General features: G+C 38.9%; 1 protein-coding gene across 1 annotated transcript in view; it reads right to left on the bottom strand.

Moving 5' to 3' along the window:
* Positions 1-22,990, bottom strand: part of LOC122795855 (xanthine dehydrogenase-like) — a 5,725,158-nt gene that overhangs the window by 2,956,475 nt on the left and 2,745,693 nt on the right. The window contains exon 21 of the mRNA XM_044064255.1: positions 7,725-7,834. Within this exon, the coding sequence (XP_043920190.1) occupies positions 7,725-7,834 (110 nt within the window). The remainder of the gene's footprint in view (positions 1-7,724; positions 7,835-22,990) is intronic.

Here is a 22,990-nt window from a genome sequence, read left to right as displayed (position 1 = left end):
ATAAGAGCAATATTTAAAATCTGTTCCTATTTTTGGTTCTTTGTCCTCCCATTATGTTAAGCTTTGTCCAGATTTCTTGCACCACGAGGTTGAGAGCTAAGCTTGTCAGGAGTAAGAGAAGCAGTAGGTATAGAAATCCTTCCTTAATCTACGGCCAACTAGTTGCGGAGCAGATGCTACATAAACATCTCATGGTGCGATACTGCTACCTTCCAATAATAATAGGTTCATAGGTTGGTACTAGGCTATCGGCCCTAGAGCCTATACAAGCCTAGCCATAACAATTCCCCGGATATTTCTTCCCACAGTATTTACTTCCCTGGACCCCTGTCTAGCAGGGCGACTAACATGAGCCCCAGGGTGAATTTACTATCTCCCATCTAATCGTTAAGATTCCTTTTGAAGAGGGCCAAGGAGGCGCTCTGCTTGACATGTATGAGCAGACTATTCCAGAGTATGGGGAGTCTCTGGGTCAGGAATCTATCCCTCCAGCATGTTTTGTTCATTGTGACGACGAGATTTAGATCCCTGGAGCGTGTGGCTCTGAGGGATTGGGATTTCTTTAAGTGGAGCATGTCCAACAGCTCAGGGTTTGGCATGGCCTTGTATGTTAAGCAGAGATCACCTCTGAGTAGACAATATGCCACAGAATATAGCTGGGGGTTTTTTTAGACAGTCAGCATAGGGCATCTGCTTTAGGCCTGTGATTCTTTTAGTGAGGTATTTCTGTGGCCTTTCCAGCTGTTGCAGATGTCTTGTGAGGTACATACCAAACGGGGTATTGTACTCTATAATGGGTCTAATGAGAGATGAGTACAGTGGGACAATGACCTCCTTTTTTCTGGATGAAAAGCCCCTAGTGATGAGGTGTGCCACACAGAAGGACTTCCTGACTGTTGTGGAGATGTGGTTATCGAAGGTGAGACCACTGTCCACCTGTGTCCCTAAGTCTCTCATCACACTTTCGTTGTTTAGTGTACTGCCACCTATGTGATAATTCATGGGTACATGGTTTTTCCCAAAGGGGATAACTATACATTTCTTGGCATTAAGCTTGAGCCCATGGCTCTGGCACCAAGCATCTATTTTTGTAAGGCCCTTTTGTAGAATATCCACATCATGTGGGGATTCAATAATGGCTCCCACTTTGCAGTCATCTGCTAATGACAGTCCTTGCCATGTGGAGTGCCACTGCTATATGACTTCTTTGTGAAAGTCATGTTTTTCCATTACATACTGCTCTCTCAAAATGACCCTCAGACTGTATGTACTTGGGACTGGACGTAGCATACTCAAATTACTGCTACTCTGAAAATCTAGTAAACTAAGCATTAGCATACCACTGACCATCACCTGACACCAACTCATTTAAAATAGCGTGTCTGTAGAATATTTATTTAGAAAATGTATTTTCTTTTTTTTTTTTTTTGACCAGGTTAGTCCAACTGGACATGGCCTACTGTCATAAGAAAGCCAAGGTGGAATTGGTAAAGAGTACTAGAAATTTGGTCAGAACACCAGGGGAATTCACCTCCTCTTTTCCTGGGAAGGATGCTATTGGGAAACCACAGGAAGAAAGGTGGAATATGACAGGGGGAGAAGGACAGTAAAATACAGCGGGATCAAACTAATAATGCTTCAGACATTGAGAAAGAAAGGGCAGACAGCAGCTAAGAAACAAAGGTGCTTTTTGGTGACTGTCAGTTTCATAAATGTTAGTGTAAGATGTGGAGGTCACAGATTCCCAGACTACTGCACCTGATAATGTTAAGAGTTTGAATTACTAGAAACTTAGAATCTTACTGCAAAGAGTAGTACAGATAATAAAGTTTCTAGGCATTCAGAGGTCACTTCTTCTTTCGGCTTTTCCTGATTAGGGGTTGCCACAGCAGAACTCCGGTCCGCTAATGATTGGTAGTGGATTTTTACGTACCGGGTTACCAACGAAGGCACGCCCCATTCACGTATGCCTCCACACAGAAGACGCTCTAGCTGAGAATCGAATGGGACAACATCTTGCTATGAGGCGACAACGCTACCGCAGCACCACCATTCAGAGGTCAACGATGATGATAAATACAGTGTGAGCAAGCCAGAACAAAGATAGCACACAAATGGATCAGTCCCGCCATCTGCAGAGGTTGTATGCAGAGACAAAAAAGACTAGTCCAGGAGCATTCAGAGATAATTTGGTTCATATTTCATATCTTGTCAAATTTAACAGATCTTGGACAGTTACAGATTATAAAACCACTGGGAAACATTGTAACCAGGTCAGAGCATTAGTACATATGAATCAAGAATCTTATGCTAACACTTCAAATGTTTTATGCTTTCAAAAAAGCCTATAAAAAGAAAGAAATAATGTTTTCCTTGTTCAGAATTAGAATATTTGCACTATAAATACAGCAATAAAACATTTTCAGACTGGCTCAGATAAATGAAAAGGATAGTGACAGAGAAATGAACAGGCACTGTCAGGGTGTGACACAAATAAAATTATATTTGGAAGGAGGTGTAAGAATTGTCTGGTTAACTACATGCATTTACATAATGATACTATAGTCAAAGAAAGCAGAGGAACTTTAAACATATAGGAGGCAACAACATGTGCATGAAAAGGTTGTAAAACAAAATATATACATTATGTGGCAGAGAAGGTCATTTGAACTGGTAAATAGGAGGAGGAAGGCCACTTTAAGCCAAACTGTTCTGTACAGACGGAAAATGAAAACAAAATACGAATAGAAAAAAGGTATTCCAGAATGTTAAACAGAAGAACAAACAAAACAGAAATGGAATACGTAAGATATTTAGAGAGCAGTGTTAATAGGTATAAAATATTACAAGGCATTTTCAAAAGCCATGAAACTGACGGGAAGCAAAAACAAGGACCAGAGGAGGAAAGACAAAAAAGTATAATAGGTGTACTGATCCACTATTTCTATGTCATGGATGGCATGGTATATTAGTTGTAGATGGATGACTCACTGCCACTGAGGGAAATAATGTGGACCTCCAGAACCTGCACTCACAACTGTTCAACCCAATCTGGGCCACTTTGGTGGGGCCCATGTACTGACCCATTACCTTACACCCCACCTTTCCTACAAACAGCTTTTTACCTGCTGATCTTCTGGACTTAAGATTATTTCAGATTAAGTATCAGGAATGTGCACTATTACTATACACTTAATGCAAATAAATATTTTTCTAGCTTATATCTTATCAAAAAATATGTTAAAATAAAAGTAAACAATCTATTTTGGTAAGTTATATTTATACTTTGTACAAAACCACTGTCTTTTGGGACCATACTTCTTCAAAGTAAGCTGATTTGTGTATCTCTCAACTGTCCAGATTTTTGCCACATATTGTTGGCCTTTTCCTCATAAAACGTGTTTTTCTGGCAAATCAGTGAGACCTGAACTCACTAAATAATGACAGCCATTTAAATTTCAGTCTTCATATCCTTCAGAAAACGCATGCTAACACTAAATCTTTTATTCTAGCAACTTTCTAAGTGTATACAAGCAATATTTAAAATCTGCCCCCATTTTGGGGCCTTTGTTCCCACATTATTTTTGGCTTTGTCCAGATTTCTTGTACTAAAAGGTTGACAGGTATGCTCATTTGAAAAAAAAAAAAAAAAAAAAATTCTGACCCATCCCAGCAGCCAGCTCTTACCTCCCATCCCCAATATCCTCAGATGACACAAAATCTGAGACAAGTGAGTCAGTGATGGTGGTGGGAAGACAGATGTCAAAAACAACATGATTACATTCTAAACTCCATTGCACATTCCCAAGTCAAATTGCCATTTTCTTCTTTTACTGGATGCCAGTCATGTTCTGCACCTGCTCTTAATTACCAGAGTCTCCTGAAAATTCTCACATCTTATGTCCTTGTTACAGTCAATGCCTTTCCACAAAACCACATAAAGCTGTTGAGTGACTTCAGAATGCTTAGTAATATAATCACCTCATTATCTCAGGCCTGTCCATACACACTGCGTTGCTCATACGCCCCTTCTCTTATAACAATTTCTGAAAGCTTACTTTTTATTTATTTAAATATTATTTAAATATTTGCTAAACTGGGTAACTGGACTGATACTTTTAGAACATTTCCAGCCATAAACTGGCCACCAGGGCAACATAAACATTAAATTTAGAAGAGCCACTAAGAAGCATGTTTTGGTAGAAGGGAAGAAATCAGAATGCCTTAAGGAAACACACAGAGATATAGGAATGCATCCACTCAAAACTCTGCCCCAGTTCACTCCAGCTACTTTCTTGTCCTTCCTTCCATTTTTGTATGCTATGCTGAATGTGTGGTATCCCTGTGGTAACTTTACATGTATGGTCAAACTGGTACTGTTACCTTTTTTCTCTTTTAGCCAAGATGGATTATTTTTCCTTTCAACATCCATTTCACCTCACTGAACGCACACACACAAACACACCTCACGTTTAACTTAACTGCGATTACTTTGCCTGTATCTGCCATACAACTGAACTGGTAATACTATCACAAGTCTTGGTGATCAGAAGTTACCTCAAATCACTATATCTTGCCATTTTTTCAAACAAATACTTTATTAAAAACCAAGACATTTTAGTAGCATGTATCACTTAGTCAAATATTTATCATACACACTAAAACATCTGCTTTACAATATGATACTGAAGAGCCAGAAAACAATATTTAGCAGTTTATGCATTAGTTAATACAACACAAAATTATACATTCAGCTAAAAATAACAACAATAACAATAATAATAATAACAGAAACGGTACTTAAGCAACACTCAAATAATTAAATTCTTTCCCTTTAACAAAAAATGCACTCCCATTTGGAACCTAGACTACCTGTGATTACTATTGTTTGTTTTTCAAACTGGCTGAAGCAGATTATTTCATGGTTATTTTTCACAATGACATTCATTAGCACCTAACTGTATAGCCCACATCAAGATGAGAAGCAAAAGAAATCACAGTATCACTTATCACTGTCAGTCTTCAAATTAAACCCAGACTTATCTTCTGTGACAGGAACTGGAATGATATACTAAACCATACGTTTAACCCAATCTCAGTTTTCAGATGGCTTCTGACAGTCCTTGAATTTCTTACTTTTTTTAAGTCTTTATTGTTACGTTCAGGCCAATAAAGCCAAATCCTGCTAGCTGTGGACATACGTGTTTTGGCTTTTTTATTGACTTCATCAGCACAGCATAAGTGGATAGTCTGGCTGTACTTCAGAAACGCAGTGCCGTTAAACCTAGCTGATGCCCATGAATATTAAGGTGCCTGCAAAATATCCCAACTGACATCCAAACTAAAGGGTAAAAAGGTCACACAGACAAACTATTTAGTAAAAACAGAAAGAAAAACCCAGCCAATTCAGAGTTAAATTCCCCAAGAATGTGCATCCATAAATCTCCCAGTCTCAATGGAAATATGTTCCCTCACATTTCTCCACTCTAATTTCAAAATGATGTGGTGTGTGTGTGTGTGTGTGTGTTTTGATGCGCTCGTGCTCCAACACATGTACATTTTCTGAATAGGTAACTGCACACATTACAACTCCAACGTGTTCATTCTAACTTCCAGGAAGGAAAAAAAATGTTATAACTATAATAATTTTAGAGTGGGAGTTATGTAGTGATTTTATTTGGAGTGGTCAAGTTTGATCTTGCCAGCAAAATCTGAAAGATCAAATCCACGGACTAGGAAGGAGTAAGTCCTGCATGTGACCTACCTTGGCAGGTATTACAGGTATCATACCCTGCTAAAACATTATATTTTTCTGTTCTGGCATGCATTAGTTTCATGACATTTAAGTATTAAATGTGTACTCATATGGGTTTTGGCACAGGAACACAGAAAATCTTTTTAGTACAGAGTGGATGGGATGAGTACCTTTATTGCTGCTATGTACAAAAAAAAATTCAGTAACACACAGTCCAGCACTTGGGTGCTACTAGCTCACATTCCACGCTAACAGCAAACATTTTAAACAATGTAAAGGATAAGCAGAAGTGATACTGCATAGCTGTTCTTTATAAATATAATCACCCCCAATGAGAACATCACCTTCTACATTTATTTTAAAGTAGTGTCTGCTGGACATAGAAATAAATGAAGCAGTTGTCAGGGTAGTACATAACCAAAGCCTTTCATTGCAAAAGTGCACCTGGAAATGCATCTTTTAAAGGGAACACTGGAGTAGTAGTTGTGTAATTAGATTGTACAGATAATGCAATTTTTATTTTGGGGTGCCCTTTTTACAAAATGAGCATGTCATATAGCATACATAACATTTATGTAGTGTCAGCTGCTCATCAGTTCACATGCTCTGATGCTCGCATCTGGTGTTGGAAAATCAGAAGGCTATGGATTCTAGTCCCACTCCAGGTGACTGGGTTCATTTTCAAATAACTGATACTGTACAGTAACATTAGGGGTTCTGCACTCCTACGTGTGTCTTCAGATGACGCATTTAACCAAGATTTCATCTACTTGAGCTGGCCGTACCTCCAGCTGAAGTAGAAGATCCCATGGCACCTAAGGAAAACAGTAGAGGAGTTTCCCAATGCCCTGGCCAAATTTCCTCTAGTAGTATAAATACCACCTTGGGTCTCTCTTGAAAAGAGGCCAATAGCCTAGAGGGGCTAACCCAGTCAGCAAAGGATAGATAGAAAATGTTCTGTCCCATAAAGTCTTATGGAGAAAAATGCCTGAGAAGTAATTTTACATTCCCACTAGCTACATATAAGAATAGATAGGGTATCTTTCATTCTAACTAGATATTGGGTATCTACCATTTTTACGTATTCCACAATAAAAAAAGTCTGTGATCCCTTTTAATGTGCTGAACCTTAGAAAGCATATCAAAGAAAGGTGCACAGATTTTATAAGAAACACCCCCTGTTTCTCCTTCAGAAAACATGTAACACAGAATATTAAAGTCTTACATTCGTCGAACAATCTTGGAAACTTTATATGTCTGTATATGTGTTTGTGAGCAGCACACAAGTCTTTTTTTAGACTCATATTGGTTTAAGACACTTTCCCTTATGTACATGGGGTAAAACTGAAAAATATATTATGTGGTCTAAAAATTGACAGCAAAGGTTGTGTGGGTCTACCTGGCATTTCTAATAAAGACTAACTTTAAAAAGATATGTGTTTTCAAACTTCACTTTTCTATCATTAAGCACTCATTTTATACGGGGGGGAACAAGAAAATATTAGGCCAGACATGAACATCTGAAAAGAATTCCCTATTCTATTCATTAATTTTTAAACCAAGAGCATACCGTGGTTATCTTTACCACTTTGATGTTTTATAGGTTTTAAAGCTTAAGCTAACAGCAGAAACTAAAGACAAACTGCATATAACCATGAGATACCCACATGGCTTTGCTTGTCATTACTCGTTTAGTTTCAAAGAAATGGCTTATGGGAAAACATTTAGCTATTCCATCCACCACCCTTTTAATGCCACCTAAATGAGCATCAATTTAGTTAAACCTCAGGGATGCATGTAATGTATTCCGGTACACTGCCAAAATTTTACTCAGAGTACTAAAGCTATTAACTGTAAAATTACACTACATAATTTCACTGCACTGTAAGTTCACAAAGCAATAGAACAATTATTTTCAGATCTGACAAGCTATTTATTTGGTGGGAAAAGCCCTCATTAGTTTACTTACTTTTTGGCATCTGTTCCAATTGCTCCTGCAACAGCCTGCTGCAACAGATCTAGCCACTGGCTAGACGCCTGTACATCCAGACCATCCTCAGTAGGTACACACCGACAGATCTAGAAAAATGAAAATAAAGGAAAGTGTGTTACAAACACTGCTAGAACCAGAACACACAGTTGTATACTGGTTTGAGTGTCACCATATTACCATGGCATTGTTTTCAAGTGCTGTATCATCATATATTAACATGGAGAGGTAGACAGCAGTCTGTCAGCATGAAAACAGAGACAGACACTTTTCATCAGATTTTAATTTACTTCTTGATATTTCCCATGACCTTTGTATTCCTGATTTTTATTTTATTTTGTTTATTTTATTGTATTTTTGTGCCTCAATGTTTATATAGTTTAGATTTAGCCAACAAAGGCAGAATAACAATTTTCCATGTTGTGGGGGAGTTTCATTATCTCCTCAGAGTACAGACAGAATTGGCGTTAATCTCTTTCTTACTATAGTTTGGACAGGGAACCAACTAAGAGCTAAATGGATGAGCTCTGTTGTGGTAACTGGATCTTAATTAAACAAAACAATTAATGGTATTTTTATACCTTCTATTTTTGCATTTCATGACTGGGTGACAGCATTATCGTGGACATAAAAGATAAATCAGAAATACAGTTACTGCCTAGTGCTTACACGTATAGCAGAATGCATTCGATTTCTCATGTAAAAATCACATGACCAAAGCCATCTTTTTTTGAAACATTTACATAAGCTGTTATGAAGAATGATTCTTAATGACTTTCAGGCATTTCCATATGAAAGGATTTTATTAATGTTATGCAGTGTATCAATACACTTAATTGCTATAAAATGTACTTTAAATAAAATTGTGTTTAGCATGCTAACATTTCTTTTTAAAGTTAAACACATTATTTTGGATAATTCTGAAGACTATATTACTAACTCTAGTCTCATTATATCAATCCCAAAGCACACCTTTTGACATGTCACAGAAATCAGTCATGGTGCTAAAATAAAATATATTCCTGGCTGAATATGCCTTCTCTTAAAGTTTCACAATCTTTAGGAATCTTCCAGAGAAACATAGTTCAAATAATGAAATTCTTGCACGACAGGTTAAACTGGGTAACTGAGGTGGTGCAATGACCACTTTCATAGGTTCACAGATTAGTACCAGGCTAACTTGTGGGTCATTTTAAGCCTAGCCAATTACCCACATAAGAATCAAACCCTGCACCTTGCGTCTGTAAGGTAAACACCTTAACAATTACACCAGGCTCCCACCCCTTTCAACTATGGTGTAGGCCATATTGGTAGTTACAGTTCTGTTCATATGTTGAATTACAGATATTAACAGCTGCACAGTATACTGAAAAATAATACTTTAAAACAAAAGACTCGTGCAAACAATACGTCATAGTACAGCGAGAAGGTAATATCTGTACAAAAATTTAGTGAGAAAAGTAATACTTAACATAAAAGGAGTGAAAAGTGCCATGTGCAAATATATAAAACAAGTTGAGCAACAGTTTCATAGCTAAGTTGCACCTGTGTATGCATGCTGTTTTATGTTAGGTTGACAGACGGTGTTGAAACGAGTTTACTTGTACTTGTTGATATAATGATGAAGTACATTATTTTTCAATGTACTAAATTTCCGGAGTTTTCTAGTACTATGTGTACTGAATTCTAAGCAGCACTTTGCCTGCTATTGGTGGGCAGTAGGAGCAGTTAAGCAATCTGTAAGTGAACCAATCAACTGCAGTTAGACACAGCAAGTGTTTTCTTGAAAAGACTAATGTACAGAGGAATTACAGAGAGGGAAACCTTGCAGTCCAAATGGATCCTGTTCAAGACTGCAGCAGATAATGCATCAGTTAGGAAATGCGGCTAAAAGGTGGTTGATGGTTAACACAGCGGTAAGGGAAGCTGTTAATTTAAAGAAAGAGAATTTTCATGCAGTGCTAGTGGTGGGGGCTTTGGAAATGACTATTAGGTTCATAGATGTGTACTAGGCTAAGGGCCCTGGAGCCTTTACAACCCTAGCCCAAAGAAGAGCCCTGGCATCATGCCGCCCGACGTTAGTTCCTAGTGTCTCTATCAAGTAGAGTCACTGGAGTGATCCCAGGGTGAACTTTCTATTTCCCATCCACTCATCAACATTTCTCTTGAAGAGGGCCAATGAGGTGCTCTGCTTGACATACATGGGAAGTCTATTCCGGAGCATGGGTAGTCTCAGGGTTATGAACCTGTCCATCCAGCATTTTCTGTTGATTGTGGTAATGAGGCTGAGGTTTCTGAAGTGTGTGGTGCAGAGGTTTGGGATTTCTTTAGATGTAGCATTTCTAACAGAGCAGGGTCAGACATGGCTTTGCAAGTCAAGCAGAGAGCGCCTCTTAGCAGACGATATGAGACAGAGAATAGCTGCAGTTTTTTGAGTCTGTCCATGTAGGATATGTATTTAAGGCCTAGGATCCTCTTTGTGAGGTACTTTTGTGGCCTTTCCAGCTGTTGCATATGTCTAGTGAGGTACATGCCAAATGGGGCATTATACTCTAAGATTGGCCTAATGAGGAAAGAGTAGAGAGAGCTGATGACTTCTTTCTTCCTGGATGCAAAATCCTTGGTAATGAGATGTGCCACATAAAAGTACTTTCTGACCACAGTGGCAATGTGGTGGTCGAAGGATAGGTTGTTGTCAACCTGTGTCCCCAGATCTCTTATAATGCCTTCAGTCTTCAGTGGGCTCCCATCGATGTGGTAATTAGTGGGAACTGCTTTTTTCCCAAAGGGGATGACGACACATTTTTTGGCATTAAGCTTAAGGCCATGGTTTTGACACCAGTCATTGGTCTCAGTGAGGCCTTGCTGTAGGATGTCTACATCACTTGGGGAGTTAATAATAGCTCACAGCTTGCTGTTGTCTGCGAACTTGGTCAGCCAGAGTCCCGGACCTGGACTTCTGAGAAGTAGGTGGCAAACAGGAGAGGACCTGGGACCGATCCCTGCGGGACTCTACTCATGATTGGTTGACAGTCTGACTTAGAACCCACAGTGTGAAAGTAGCTGACTCCATCCGTGAGCCAATTTGCAACCCACCTAGTGATACAGGGGTTGATGTCTAATTTGGTGAGTTTATCGATAATTCCTGAGTGGGGAATGGTATCAAAGCTCTTGATCAGATCAAGGTAGGCTGTATGAATTGCCATGCCCTCATCCACAGCTCTGGTGACTGACTCAAAGAAGTCAACCCGGTTGAGCGGGCATGATCTACCCATCACAAAATCAAATTGTGTGGGATCCAGAGTTTGGAGATTTCCTATATTATTGTTAATTAGGTCCATGATGATGAGTTCCATAGCCTTACATATCAGACTCATCAGGCTAATGGGGCAATAATTCACAGGGTCTGTAGTTGCTCCCCCTTTATGGAGAGGGATGACTGTAGCAGTGTGCCATTTGGTAGGGACAAAGCCTGAGGTGAGGCTGTGATTGAACAGGGCACATAGATGTGGTGCCAGTTCACTTTGTAGTTCCTGTAGAGCACATCCAGGGATATTGCCAGATCCCATGGAAGCTGTATTCTTAGCCTTAGACAATGCAGATTTAACCTGTGCTGCAGTAATGTTGGGTGCCTGGCATTCCTCCTGTATTGTGATTGGTCCTTTCGGGGGGGTAAAGATGGCATAGAATCTGTCGGGCAGTATGTTGGCAATATCTGTTGGCTCAGTATAGGAGGTACCATTGTGCAGTAACTCAGAGCAAACCTGGGTATTACCATGGAGATTCCTGATGTAACTACAGAAAGCGTTGTGCTTGTTTTTAGTGTCTGTTGCAATTCTGCATTCATAACTGGCTTTAGAGGTTTTGATGAGGGATCTCAACTTTTTGTTGAGGCTAATAAGTGAGTTTTTCCAGTCTTGAGACTTCACCTTTTTCTGCAACAGTTTCTTCCTTCTGTTGTAGATTTTATTAATGGCATGGGACCACCAGATTGGCTTCCTTTTTTGGGAGGAGAGCATCTTGGTTCTGTTGGGTATGGCTAGTTCCATGCATTTATGTATGTGTTCGTACAGTGCATTGGTGTATGATTTGACAGTCATGCATCCATTTTCCATTGACATGGGTGCCATGAAGTTAGCCATCTATGTTTTCAGGAGCCTAAAGTCAGCTTTTGAGATGTTTTTCATGGTGGTTAACTTTGCAAGGGGTGTGGGGTGTGGATGAGATGTGGATTTCCATGGTAGTTTGTGGTCGGATCCAACTAGGGAGGAATTGACTATTGGTGTAGAGCAACGGTTGCCCATGTTAGTAATAACCCGGTCAAGGATGTTGCTTCCTCTAGTGGGGGTAAGAATGAGCTGGTCCAGGGCACTGGAATTGATGAACTCCAGGAAGCATTGGGCCAGTGTATTGGTGCATGAGTAGTTTTCCCAGCTGATAGAGGGGTAGCTGAAGTCACCTGGTATGAGAGTGAGAGTCTTGGCTTGGATCCTAATAGTTTCCTGGGTGCTTAGGAAAGTGGAGTGAGAGTCTTGGGACATGGTTGGGAATCTATTGCTGGCTACGACCTGAATCGTCGTCTTACCCAGTGTTAGTTGTACCTGAAGTATCTTAGATGCGTTATGCTGGGCTACTAGTCTGGAGCTGTGCATATCCTTTATGAATATGGTGACACCACCGCATTTGAAGCTTTGGTCCATGTTCTGGGGCTGACAGATGTGGAATGAGTTATAGCCTGGTAGTGTAGGGGTGCTTTCTGCTGCTTTAAATCAGGTCTCTGTTACAGAACAAATGTCAATGTTCTCTATTTTGAGGAGTGATTCGAGCAAGTGCATCTTGAGATTTAGACTTCTAGCACTGAGCAGCAAGACCCTCAGATTGCATTTATTATAGCTGTTACAGTAGTAATTTGGTCTTTGGAACATCGCCTAAAAAGGCACTACATGTCCAGAAACCCAGGGGTGACAGATACAGGCCATCTTTGGCAAAGCATTGAGGTCTGTCACTCATGTCATCCCAAGCAGACAGTTATTGGAGCCCCTTAGAATGACACCAGAAACTTAGCCAATTGCTGAAGTCAATCATTTTCTGCTTGTACTGCAGTATCATTCTGGGTGCTACTCAGGGCTACGGTCATACCTGCCTAGGCCACATAATCCGAGATCTCCACCATGTCTCTTTTCATGTAGTCCAGGGAGGTGCTTCTAAGGTCATTCACACCCACAAGGACAGGGACAGAGTCATGCTTGTACTTGTTGTGGAGTGACCTGTGTGCGTGTGTTATGTGCTGGATTCTGGCACCTGATAGACACCTGACTGTTACCTTCTACTTATTCAGCCTAGTGAGTGGGACATCAGTGTGCCTCACTATTGAGTCACCTATGATTAGTGTATTTGGGCAAACTGTTTTGCCTTAGATGCTTAGGTTGATGGGCACACTGTGTAGGTGAACTATGTGTCTTGTGGTTTGTGCTGTGTTGTGGTGGATGAGTGCATTTCTGCCTTGGAGGTCTCTGCTGTTTAGGTAGATTTCTACTGAGTCTCCCCATGAAGGTGGGTGTGTGGTTTGTGTTTTATATGAGAGCTGTGATAGTGGGTGTTCTGGAGGGCTATGTGTTGTATGTGGTGTGGCGCAGGTGTTAACCTTCTCCTCTTGATCAGCTATTCCGGTCTGGGCTTGAGAGTGCATGGCTTCCAGTTTGGTGATATAAATGCATCGCTCACAAGTGTTGGAAGGTAAGAAGAGAGGGTTGTCTGTGTACATGAGGCAGTTGCTACACTGCCTCAGAATGCCCACATTCACCAGGTTAATAGGAGAAAGCACAGGGAACTAATCTTTAGACATGCCAGGAGGGATGGTCATTATTACTAAGTACTGGAGCTGTTTCCTTATATATTCCTTTTAGAGGAAAAGTGTCACTCAAGGTGTCTAAGTCTGTAGAGAGCACTGCCAAACACTTGAGGGGAAACTAATACATAGAACCTGAAAATTTAAGGATGAAGTATTTAGGCAGATATTCTGGTTAGAAAGAAATCAAGCAGTACTTACTGAAAAATAAAGAATTAGCTTGTCAGGAATTATGAAAAGGGGAGTCGCATGAATGGCTACTGCCTGGCTACTACTAATGCTGGTCTCAGCACAGCTTCATTCTGTTGGGATACAATACTCCTTTGCTTCTTCTCTCAACTGAAACAAAATGTTAGCACCAATCCCAAGAAGAGAAGCAGACCATGGCTTGTTTGGTGATCCACAATCTTGTCCCAGATGATGTAAAGGTCTTGCAGTCTTGTAGCCTTCTTCTGGTAGATGCCTCGAATAGCAACCAGATCAATCAGTGACGGTAAGCACAGATACTCACTCTCCAACTAGAAAGAGTCAGGAATCAATGCATTCTGCTCCTACTCTCACCAGGATCAGAATATACGCACAGATTCCAAGCTGTCACCTATAAAGCAGTTATTAAGCTTTCTGGTGATCAGTAGTCTCCAGGTAATAATGTAACTGTACTCCTTCACTTACCAGGAGAAAACAGAAGCACTAATCCCAAGATGACTACTGAGAGGCAGAATGTGGGCTCGTCAATAACTGGTCGTCTTGCAACAGATGCTTAAAGGTAAGATGAAAAAAAAGGTTTATCCTAAACACTGCAGTGTGCACTAGAGAAGTTAGACGTGAAAGTAGGTAACTTAAGTTTTACCTGTCTAAAAAGTTAAGTTTTAGTGGAGAGTCAATATTTTTAAAACAGCAAGATAGATTGAAAGGGGGTTATCACTTTTGTATTCTGGTACTATGGAATACAGTAGGATGGCCAATAAACTTAAATAGTTGAAGGGGAGTGATTTCACAAAATGATAATTTTGTGCTTACTCACATCAGCCAGTAAAAGCAGAGAAGAAATGAGATATATGGTCAAATTAATATAAGGGGCAGGCAACTAGAAAGGCAGTGGTGTTTAACAACACAACAGTAACCGGATGGGAAAAATTTCTTTCTGGCTCACACGAGATAGAGCTGTGGTCTCTATTTAGTTCCAAAAATCTAAAACAGCATCAACTGTAGCCCTCAGAGTAACAATGGCCTGAGTGTGTAAGGAGTTTGCTGAGACCAAGCAGAATGACATTCAATGGCCTCAATGAGGTTATGCCAAGCCATCAGATGATTTAGTTGGGTGGGGAGGAGTGGCCAGGTTATTCTAAGCAAAAGTGGAGAAATGATGATTTAGACTGGGACAGAGCTGACACTTAGAGGGAATAGTTTAAAGAGCATCAGACACCAGTGGATGTGCCCCCCTTTGAGGTGGCGTACCCTAATCAACTGGAAAAAGGACCTGTCCCATTTCTGTAGATCATTGCAGCACTTCAACAGTTCCACAGTTTCATGGCAGTGGGCATAGATATGACCTATCACAAAATGCTGAAGACATTGGATATGGTTTAGGTGAGTACTATCTCTGGACTGGCAAAATAAGCTGCTGGCCTTTAAAACCATATTCAAGGGTGCTGCAAAGCAGACTTTCTCTCATAGGCTATGATTCAGTATATGTGGTTCTGATTGTGTCCTGGTCATGGAACTGTGTTTTAATTCTTCATTCCTGCATGGATGCTGAAGGGGTTATGGAAGTTTAAAAGTGTAATCTGCATGTGTTTGTTAGACTTTTTCCAGTTACGTCTGGTTCTTATGCTGGAATGTCTTGTGGAAGGTGCTACAGGGTTCCAGAAATATTGCATGCCATTCTGTCTCAGTAGTCGTATAGCATGAGTTGTGACTGCAGTCTCAGCACTTATTCAGATATCATACGCGTGGTCCCCTTAATGGCAATAAAACGTAGGATAAAAACCTTCAACACGTTCTTTCAAAAGGCTGTAATCCAACTCAAGAAGTGCAAAGCAACTGATATAGACACAAAAGACTTTATTAAAAACGAGTGAGCGCTTTCGCCAAAAGGCTTCTTCCGACTCTTCATGTATTACAATAAATTGAGTTACTTTAAAAAACACCACAACCACTGTCATTGGATGGAATATCCCATTAGATACGGGATTTAAAGAGATATACAGTTCACATTCCAAAATCATAAGTTTTGGTACAAATCACTTTGAACATATATATATCAACAGTAGCATATTGAGAACATATTGTCTCTATTAAAAATCATTCAAAAAGTGCAAGTGAATTAGATTGTCCGCTATTGTTGCGGTCTTTAAATACTTCAAGAGCATATAAAAATGTGTACCTTCAAAAATACATTCTCGGAGTTAGTTAAGCTATTTTGTCTACATGCAACAACTGCATTAAGATTCGTACACAATGTTATTTCTGATCTGTTACTTGATGGTGCATACCGTAGATCAGAGTATGTACTGACCTAACCCCTAAACATGTATATGAAAAAACTACGCTACATAAGTAGTGCCTATCGATTATAAAAAATACTTTTTCTGGTACAAAATCATTTTAAAAAGATATATATAAATCAACAATAACATATTAAAAACCTATTGTTTATATTAAAAATCATTCAAAAAGTACAGGTAATTTAAATTGTCCGCTATCGGGAAATACACACCGGACTTTCATCCTAGTCTTGGACATAGTCCAATCACACTCACGATCTTTAAATATTTCGAGAGTGTATAAAGGGGTGTACCTTCAAAAATACATTCTTTGAGCTAGTTAAGCTAATTTATCTACATGCAATAACTGCATTAATATTTAGTATGCAGTATTATTTCTGATCTATTAATTGACAGTACATACCGTAGATCAGGATATGTACTGACATATCCCCTAAATATGTATGTGACAAGTCAACGCTACAAAGGCAATGTCTGTCATTTATAAAAAATATAATTACAAATCTACGTATATAGTGCAAATCTGTAAATATCAATAATGCGTGCTGTAGATTAGTGTAATAACAAACCTAACCCCTAAACATGTATATAATAATCTATACTTCATGAATAACGTTAATCAGTAAAAAGAATGTGTACCTATCTACCTATACTAAGCATGTTAAACTAATCTATAAATATAAACACATATGTCAATAGACTCCACATAAAATTACATCAAAATGTACAGATAAAAATAATACATATACCAAATACAAAGTCAGAAATGTAAAGATGGACTACTCACTGCAGTGTATGGAACTATCTTCCTATTAATTTCCAAAGCAGGACAAAGATCGGATCTTGTTCATATTCAATACTTTTTCTTACATAACCTCCTACTCTTTAGGAAGGGCTTAATTTGTACTTTATCGTTGAGGCCAGGTGGTTTATCTGATCTCAACCTGATAATCCACCTAGTCTCATTCTCCAATGTTCTATTTATCAAATCACCCCCTCTAATACCTTGTGTAAGTTGTTGAATAACAAAAAACTCAAAGGTATGTTGTGCACCTTCCCTTTTATTATGCCTAGACAAAGCATTCACATCTGACCCTATCCTGATTTGGTATCTATGTTCTCTAATGCGCTCTTTAAGAGTGCGGTTGGTCTTCCCTATGTAATAAGCAGTGCATAAACTGCACATTGCAATGTAAATCACGTTCTTACTCTCACAATTTGTACCAGTCTCAAAATGAAACACACGTCCTGTTGTAGGGTGTGTGAAAATAGTTGTTTTATTAATATAAGAACATTGATTACACCTACCACAAGGTGTTGTATTTATGTTTTCATTATTTCTCCCAGGTCTATCATATCTTGGCCTACATAAGATGCTTTTCAAATTCGGGTGATTCTTAAATGTAACATGTGGTACTAGTCCTACTACATCCTTCACCTCACTGTCAGATGTTAAAATCTCCCAGTGCTTATTCATAGCTTTTTTCACCTCTAAGTTCGTTTTACTATAAGTCAATACAGCCCTTATTTGTGTTTGTAAAGGTCTATCAATATTTGTCAATGTATCTTGATCCATAAAATAGGGTCTTGCACTGCTCGTCCTTAATGAATCTACAACCTTAATGGTCTCTTCAATTTCTTCTTTACCATAACCCCTCTCCTGGAACATCTCCTTCATCTCCTGCCTCTCAATTTCATAGGTTGTTTGATCTGGGTTGAGCCTTGAGACTCTCATAAATTGCCCCTTTAAGACATTGTTGAAAACATGTCGAGGGTGCATGCTTCCTCTGTGAAGCAAGTTGTTTCTATGACATCCTTTTCTATGTATTGATGTATTCAACATACCATTCGGCAATCTACATATCTCAACGTCTAGAAAAGAAATATTCACGCTGGAGAAATTCAGAGTGAATTTCAGAAACTCCGTGGTCAGGTCAAGGTACTTTACAAAGGTCCTAAGAGATTCCTCATCACCCAGCCACAAGAAGAATAGGTCGTCTACAAAACGACAATACATTCCCACATACTCCTTAAATAGAGGGCATTCACAAAGATATACATCCTCCCACCTAGCCATAACTAGGTTGGCGTAGCTATTTGCACATGACGTGCCCATAGCTACGCCATCCTTCTGTAAATATGTCTCTTCTTTAAATACAAACACATTATTGGTTAAGATAGTTTCCAATAGTAAAGTAACTAGATCTATTTTCTTTTCAGAGAACTGTGAGCGTGTCCTTAAATAGTCCGTGATGTACTTTATGCCTGTATCATTAGGAATTGTTGTAAAAAGACTCACCACGTCTAAAGTTACTAAGAGAAATTGCTGATCTTGTGTCAGATGCCTAGTGTGAGAGTAGAGATCTAACAAAAATTGTTTATTATCTCTCAATATTCTACTATTCTCATTGACAAGAGGTCTAAACACATCCTCTAAATATATAGACAAGGGTTCGGTGACCCACCCCTGACCTGCTACAATGGGTCTCATTGGTGGATCGTTGCTATTCTTGTGAACCTTGGGCAATCCCTGTATGACCGGTATGGTCGGGTTATCCACCTTAAGATAACCATACAATTCTTGAGTTATATGAAAAGACATAACGAGATCATCTAAGGTATTATATACACTGAACACCTTGTCTATTAAACTGGCATGGTCTATTTTAAGATAAAACTGTGTGTCACTTAACATTGATAACATTTTCTCATCATAATAAGTGGTATCCATAATGACCACAGGTCCACCTTTGTCCGCCGGTCGTATGGTGATCAATCTATCACGACTTAAGGCTTTCAGGGCCTGCCTCTGCTTATAGTTTAAATTCTGTCCATGTCTATGTTGTTTCATATCCTGAAAATTCCTATAGATATCGTTTTCTAATACATTACCAAATACTTCAACAACAGGGTGAAGTGTTGGTATGTATACACTATTTGCACGAAATCTATTAGTGTTCATCTGAGTACTTGGGTCCCCAAAATCCAATTTTAACTGTATATTTCTAATAAATAATTTGGTATCTATGATGGTATCAACCAAATTACTGTCCTTCGTGGGAATAAACCCAAGACCCTTATTTAATACTTGTTTTTCGAACGTGGTTAATACTCTGGATGACAGATTTAAAACTAATGATTTATTTTCCCCCACATTTTCTTTATCGTGGGACCTATTTGTTCTTCTGCAGATCCTTTCCTCTTCTGCCTTCCTCTGCTTGTCGCACGTTTCTTCTCCAAAAAATAGTTCTGTGCTATGGGGAGGGGTGCTGGTAGCCCTGCAGTCGTTTTGGGTCTAACTACGGCCTCCCCTATTGGTGTATTATTAGGATTCATATTGTGTGTGGATCCCCCCATAGCAGTACCTATTGTAGAGTTTATTCTTTCTCCTATAACGGAAGAATGTGTTAAGCCTTCCCCTGATCTCCCATGATTTTCAAGCTCTGACTCATGCAATACAATCTACCAGCACCCCTCCCCATAGCACAGAACTAAATCATTAGTTTTAAACCTGTCATCCAGAGTATTAACTATGTTTGAAAAACAAGTGTTAAATAAGGGCCTTGGGTTTATTCCCACCAAGGACAGTAATTTGGTTGATACCATCATAGATACCAAATTATTTATTAGAAATATACAGTTAAAATTGGACTTTGGGGACCCAAGTACTCAGATGAACACTAATAGGTTTCGTGCAAATAGTGTATACATACCAACACTTCACCCTGTTGTTGAAGTATTTGGTAATGTATTAGAAAACGATATCTATAGGAATTTTCAGGATATGAAACAACATAGACATGGACAGAATTTAAACTATAAGCAGAGGCAGGCCCTGAAAGCCTTAAGTCGTGATAGATTGATTACTATACGACCAGCGGATAAAGGTGGACCTGTGGTCATTATGGATACCACTAACTATGATGAGAAAATGTTATCAATGTTGAGTGACACACAGTTTTATCTCAAAATAGACCATGCAAGTTTAATAGACAAGGTGTTCAGTGTATATAATACCTTGGATGATCTCGTCATGTCTTTTCATATAACTCAAGAATTGTATGGTTATCTCAAAGTGGATAACCGACCATACCGGTCATACAGGGGTTGCCCAAGGTTCACAAGAATAGCAATGACCCACCAATGAGACCCATTGTAGCAGGTCAAGGGTGGGTCACCCAACTCTTGTCTATATTTAGAGGATGTGTTTAGGCCTCTTGTTAATGAGAATAGTAGAATATTGAGAGATAATAAACAATTTTTATTAGACCTCTACTCTCACACCAGGCATCTGACACAAGATCAGCAATTTCTCTTAGTAACTTTAGACGTGGTGAGTCTTTTCACAACAATTCCTAATGATACAGGCATAAAATACATCACGGACTATTTAAAGACACGCTCACAGTTCTCTGAAAAGAAAATAGACCTAGTTACCTTACTATTGGAAACTGTTCTAATCAATAATGTATTTGTATTTAAAGAAGAGACATATTTACAGAAGGATGGCGTAGCTATGGGCACGTCATGTGCAAATAGCTACGCCAACCTAGTTATGGCTAGGTGGCAGGATGTATATCTTTGTGAATGCCCTTTAAGGAGCACGTGGGAATGTATTGTCGTTTTGTAGACGACTTATTCTTCTTGTGGCTGGGTGATGAGGAATCTCTTAGGACCTTTGTAAAGTACCTTGATCTGACCACGGAGTTTCTGAAATTCACTCTGAATTTCTCCAGCGTGAACATTTCTTTTCTAGATGTTGAGATATATAGATTGCCAAATGGTATGTTGAATACATCAATACACAGAAAAGGATGTCATAGAAACAACTTGCTTCACAGAGGAAGCATGCACCCTCGACATGTTTTCAACAATGTCTTAAAGGGGCAATTTATGAGAGTCTCAAGGCTAAACCCAGATCAAACAACCTATGAAAATGAGAGGCAGGAGATGAAGGAGATGTTCCAGGAGAGGGGTTATGGTAAAGAAGAAATTGAAGAGACCATCAAGGTTGTAGATTCATTAAGGACGAGCAGTGCAAGACCCTACTTTATGGATCAAGATACATTGACAAATATTGATAGACCCCCACAAACACAAATAAGGGCTGTATTGACTTATAGTAAAATGAATTTAGAGGTGAAAAAAGCTATGAATAAGCACTGGGAGATTTTAACATCTGACAGTGAGGTGAAGGATGTAGTAGGACTAGTACCACATGTTACATTTAAGAATCACCCGAATTTGAAAAGCATATTATGTAGGCCAAGATATGATAGAACAGGGAGAAATAATGGAAACATAAATACAACACCTTGTGGTAGGTGCAATCAATGTTCTTATATCAATGAAGCAACTTCTTTCACACACCCTACAACAGGACGTGTGTTTCAATTTGAGACTGGTACAAACTGTGAGAGTAAGAACGTGATTTACATTGCAAAGTGCAGTCAATGCACTGCCTACTACATAGGGAAGACTAACCGCACTCTTAAAGAGCGCATTAGAGAACATAGATACCAAATCAGGATAGGGTCAGATGTGAATGCTTTGTCCAGGCATAATAAAAGGGAAGGTGCACAACATACCTTTGAGTTTTTTGTTATTCAACAACTTACACAAGGTATTAGAGGGGGTGATTTGATAAATAGAACATTGGAGAATGAGACTAGATGGATTATCAGGTTGAGATCAGATAAACCACCTGGCCTCAACGATAAAGTACAAATCAAGCCCTTCCTAAAGAGCAGGAGGTTATGTAAGAAAAAGTATTGAATATGAACAAGATTGGATCTTTGTCCTGCTTTGGGAAGTAATAGGAAGATAGTTCCATTCACCGTAATGAGTAGCTCATCTTTTCAACTCTGATTTTGTATCTGGCATATGTATTATTTTAATCGGTATATTTTGATGGAATGTTATGTCTCCATTTGTGGAGTTTATTGACATATGTATATATTTATAGATTAGCTCAACATGCATAGTATAGGTAGATATGTAAACATTTTTATTACTGATAGACGTTATTTACTTAAGTACAGATTATCATATACATGTTTAGGGGTTAGGTTTGTTATTACACTAATCTACAGCACGCATTATTGATATTTACAGATTTGTACTATATAGATTTGTAATTATATTTTTATAATTGACAGACATTGCCTTTGTAGCGTTGACTTGTCACATACATATTTAGGGGATAATTGGGGTTCATATTGTGTGTCGATCCCCCCATAGTAGTTCCTATTGTAGGGTTAGCTCTTTCTCCTATAACGGAAGAATGTGTTAAGCCTTCCCCTGATCTCCCATGATCTTCAAGTTCTGACTCATGTAATACAATCTACCAGCACCCTCCCATAGCACAGAACTAAATCATTAGTTTTAAACCTGTCATCCAGAGTATTAACTATGTTTGAAAACAAGTGTTAAATAAGGGTCTTGGGTTTATTCCCACGAAGGACAGCAATTTGGTTGACACCATCATTGATACCAAATTATTTATTAGAAATATACAGTTAAAATTGGATTTTGGGGACCCAAGTACTCAGATGAACACTAATAGGTTTCGTAAATAGTGTATACATACCAACACTTCACCCTGTTGTTGAAGTATTTGGTAATGTATTAGAAAACGATATCTATAGGAATTTTCAGGATATGAAACAACATAGACATGGACAGAATTTAAACTATAAGCAGAGGCAGGCCCTGAAAGCCTTAAGTGATAGATTGATTACTATACGACCGGCGGACAAAGGTGGACCTGTGGTCATTATGGATACCACTTATTATGATGAGAAAATGTTATCAATGTTAAGTGACACACAGTTTTATCTCAAAATAGACCATGCAAGTTTAATAGACAAGGTGTTCAGTGTATATAATAC

The sequence above is a fragment of the Protopterus annectens genome, chromosome 2.part2 (genome assembly GCF_019279795.1).
Source record: "Protopterus annectens isolate FY-2018-M chromosome 2.part2, PAN1.0, whole genome shotgun sequence".
In the NCBI taxonomy this organism is placed as follows: domain Eukaryota; kingdom Metazoa; phylum Chordata; order Ceratodontiformes; family Protopteridae; genus Protopterus; species Protopterus annectens.
This window is presented reverse-complemented; position numbering and strand designations above follow the sequence as displayed.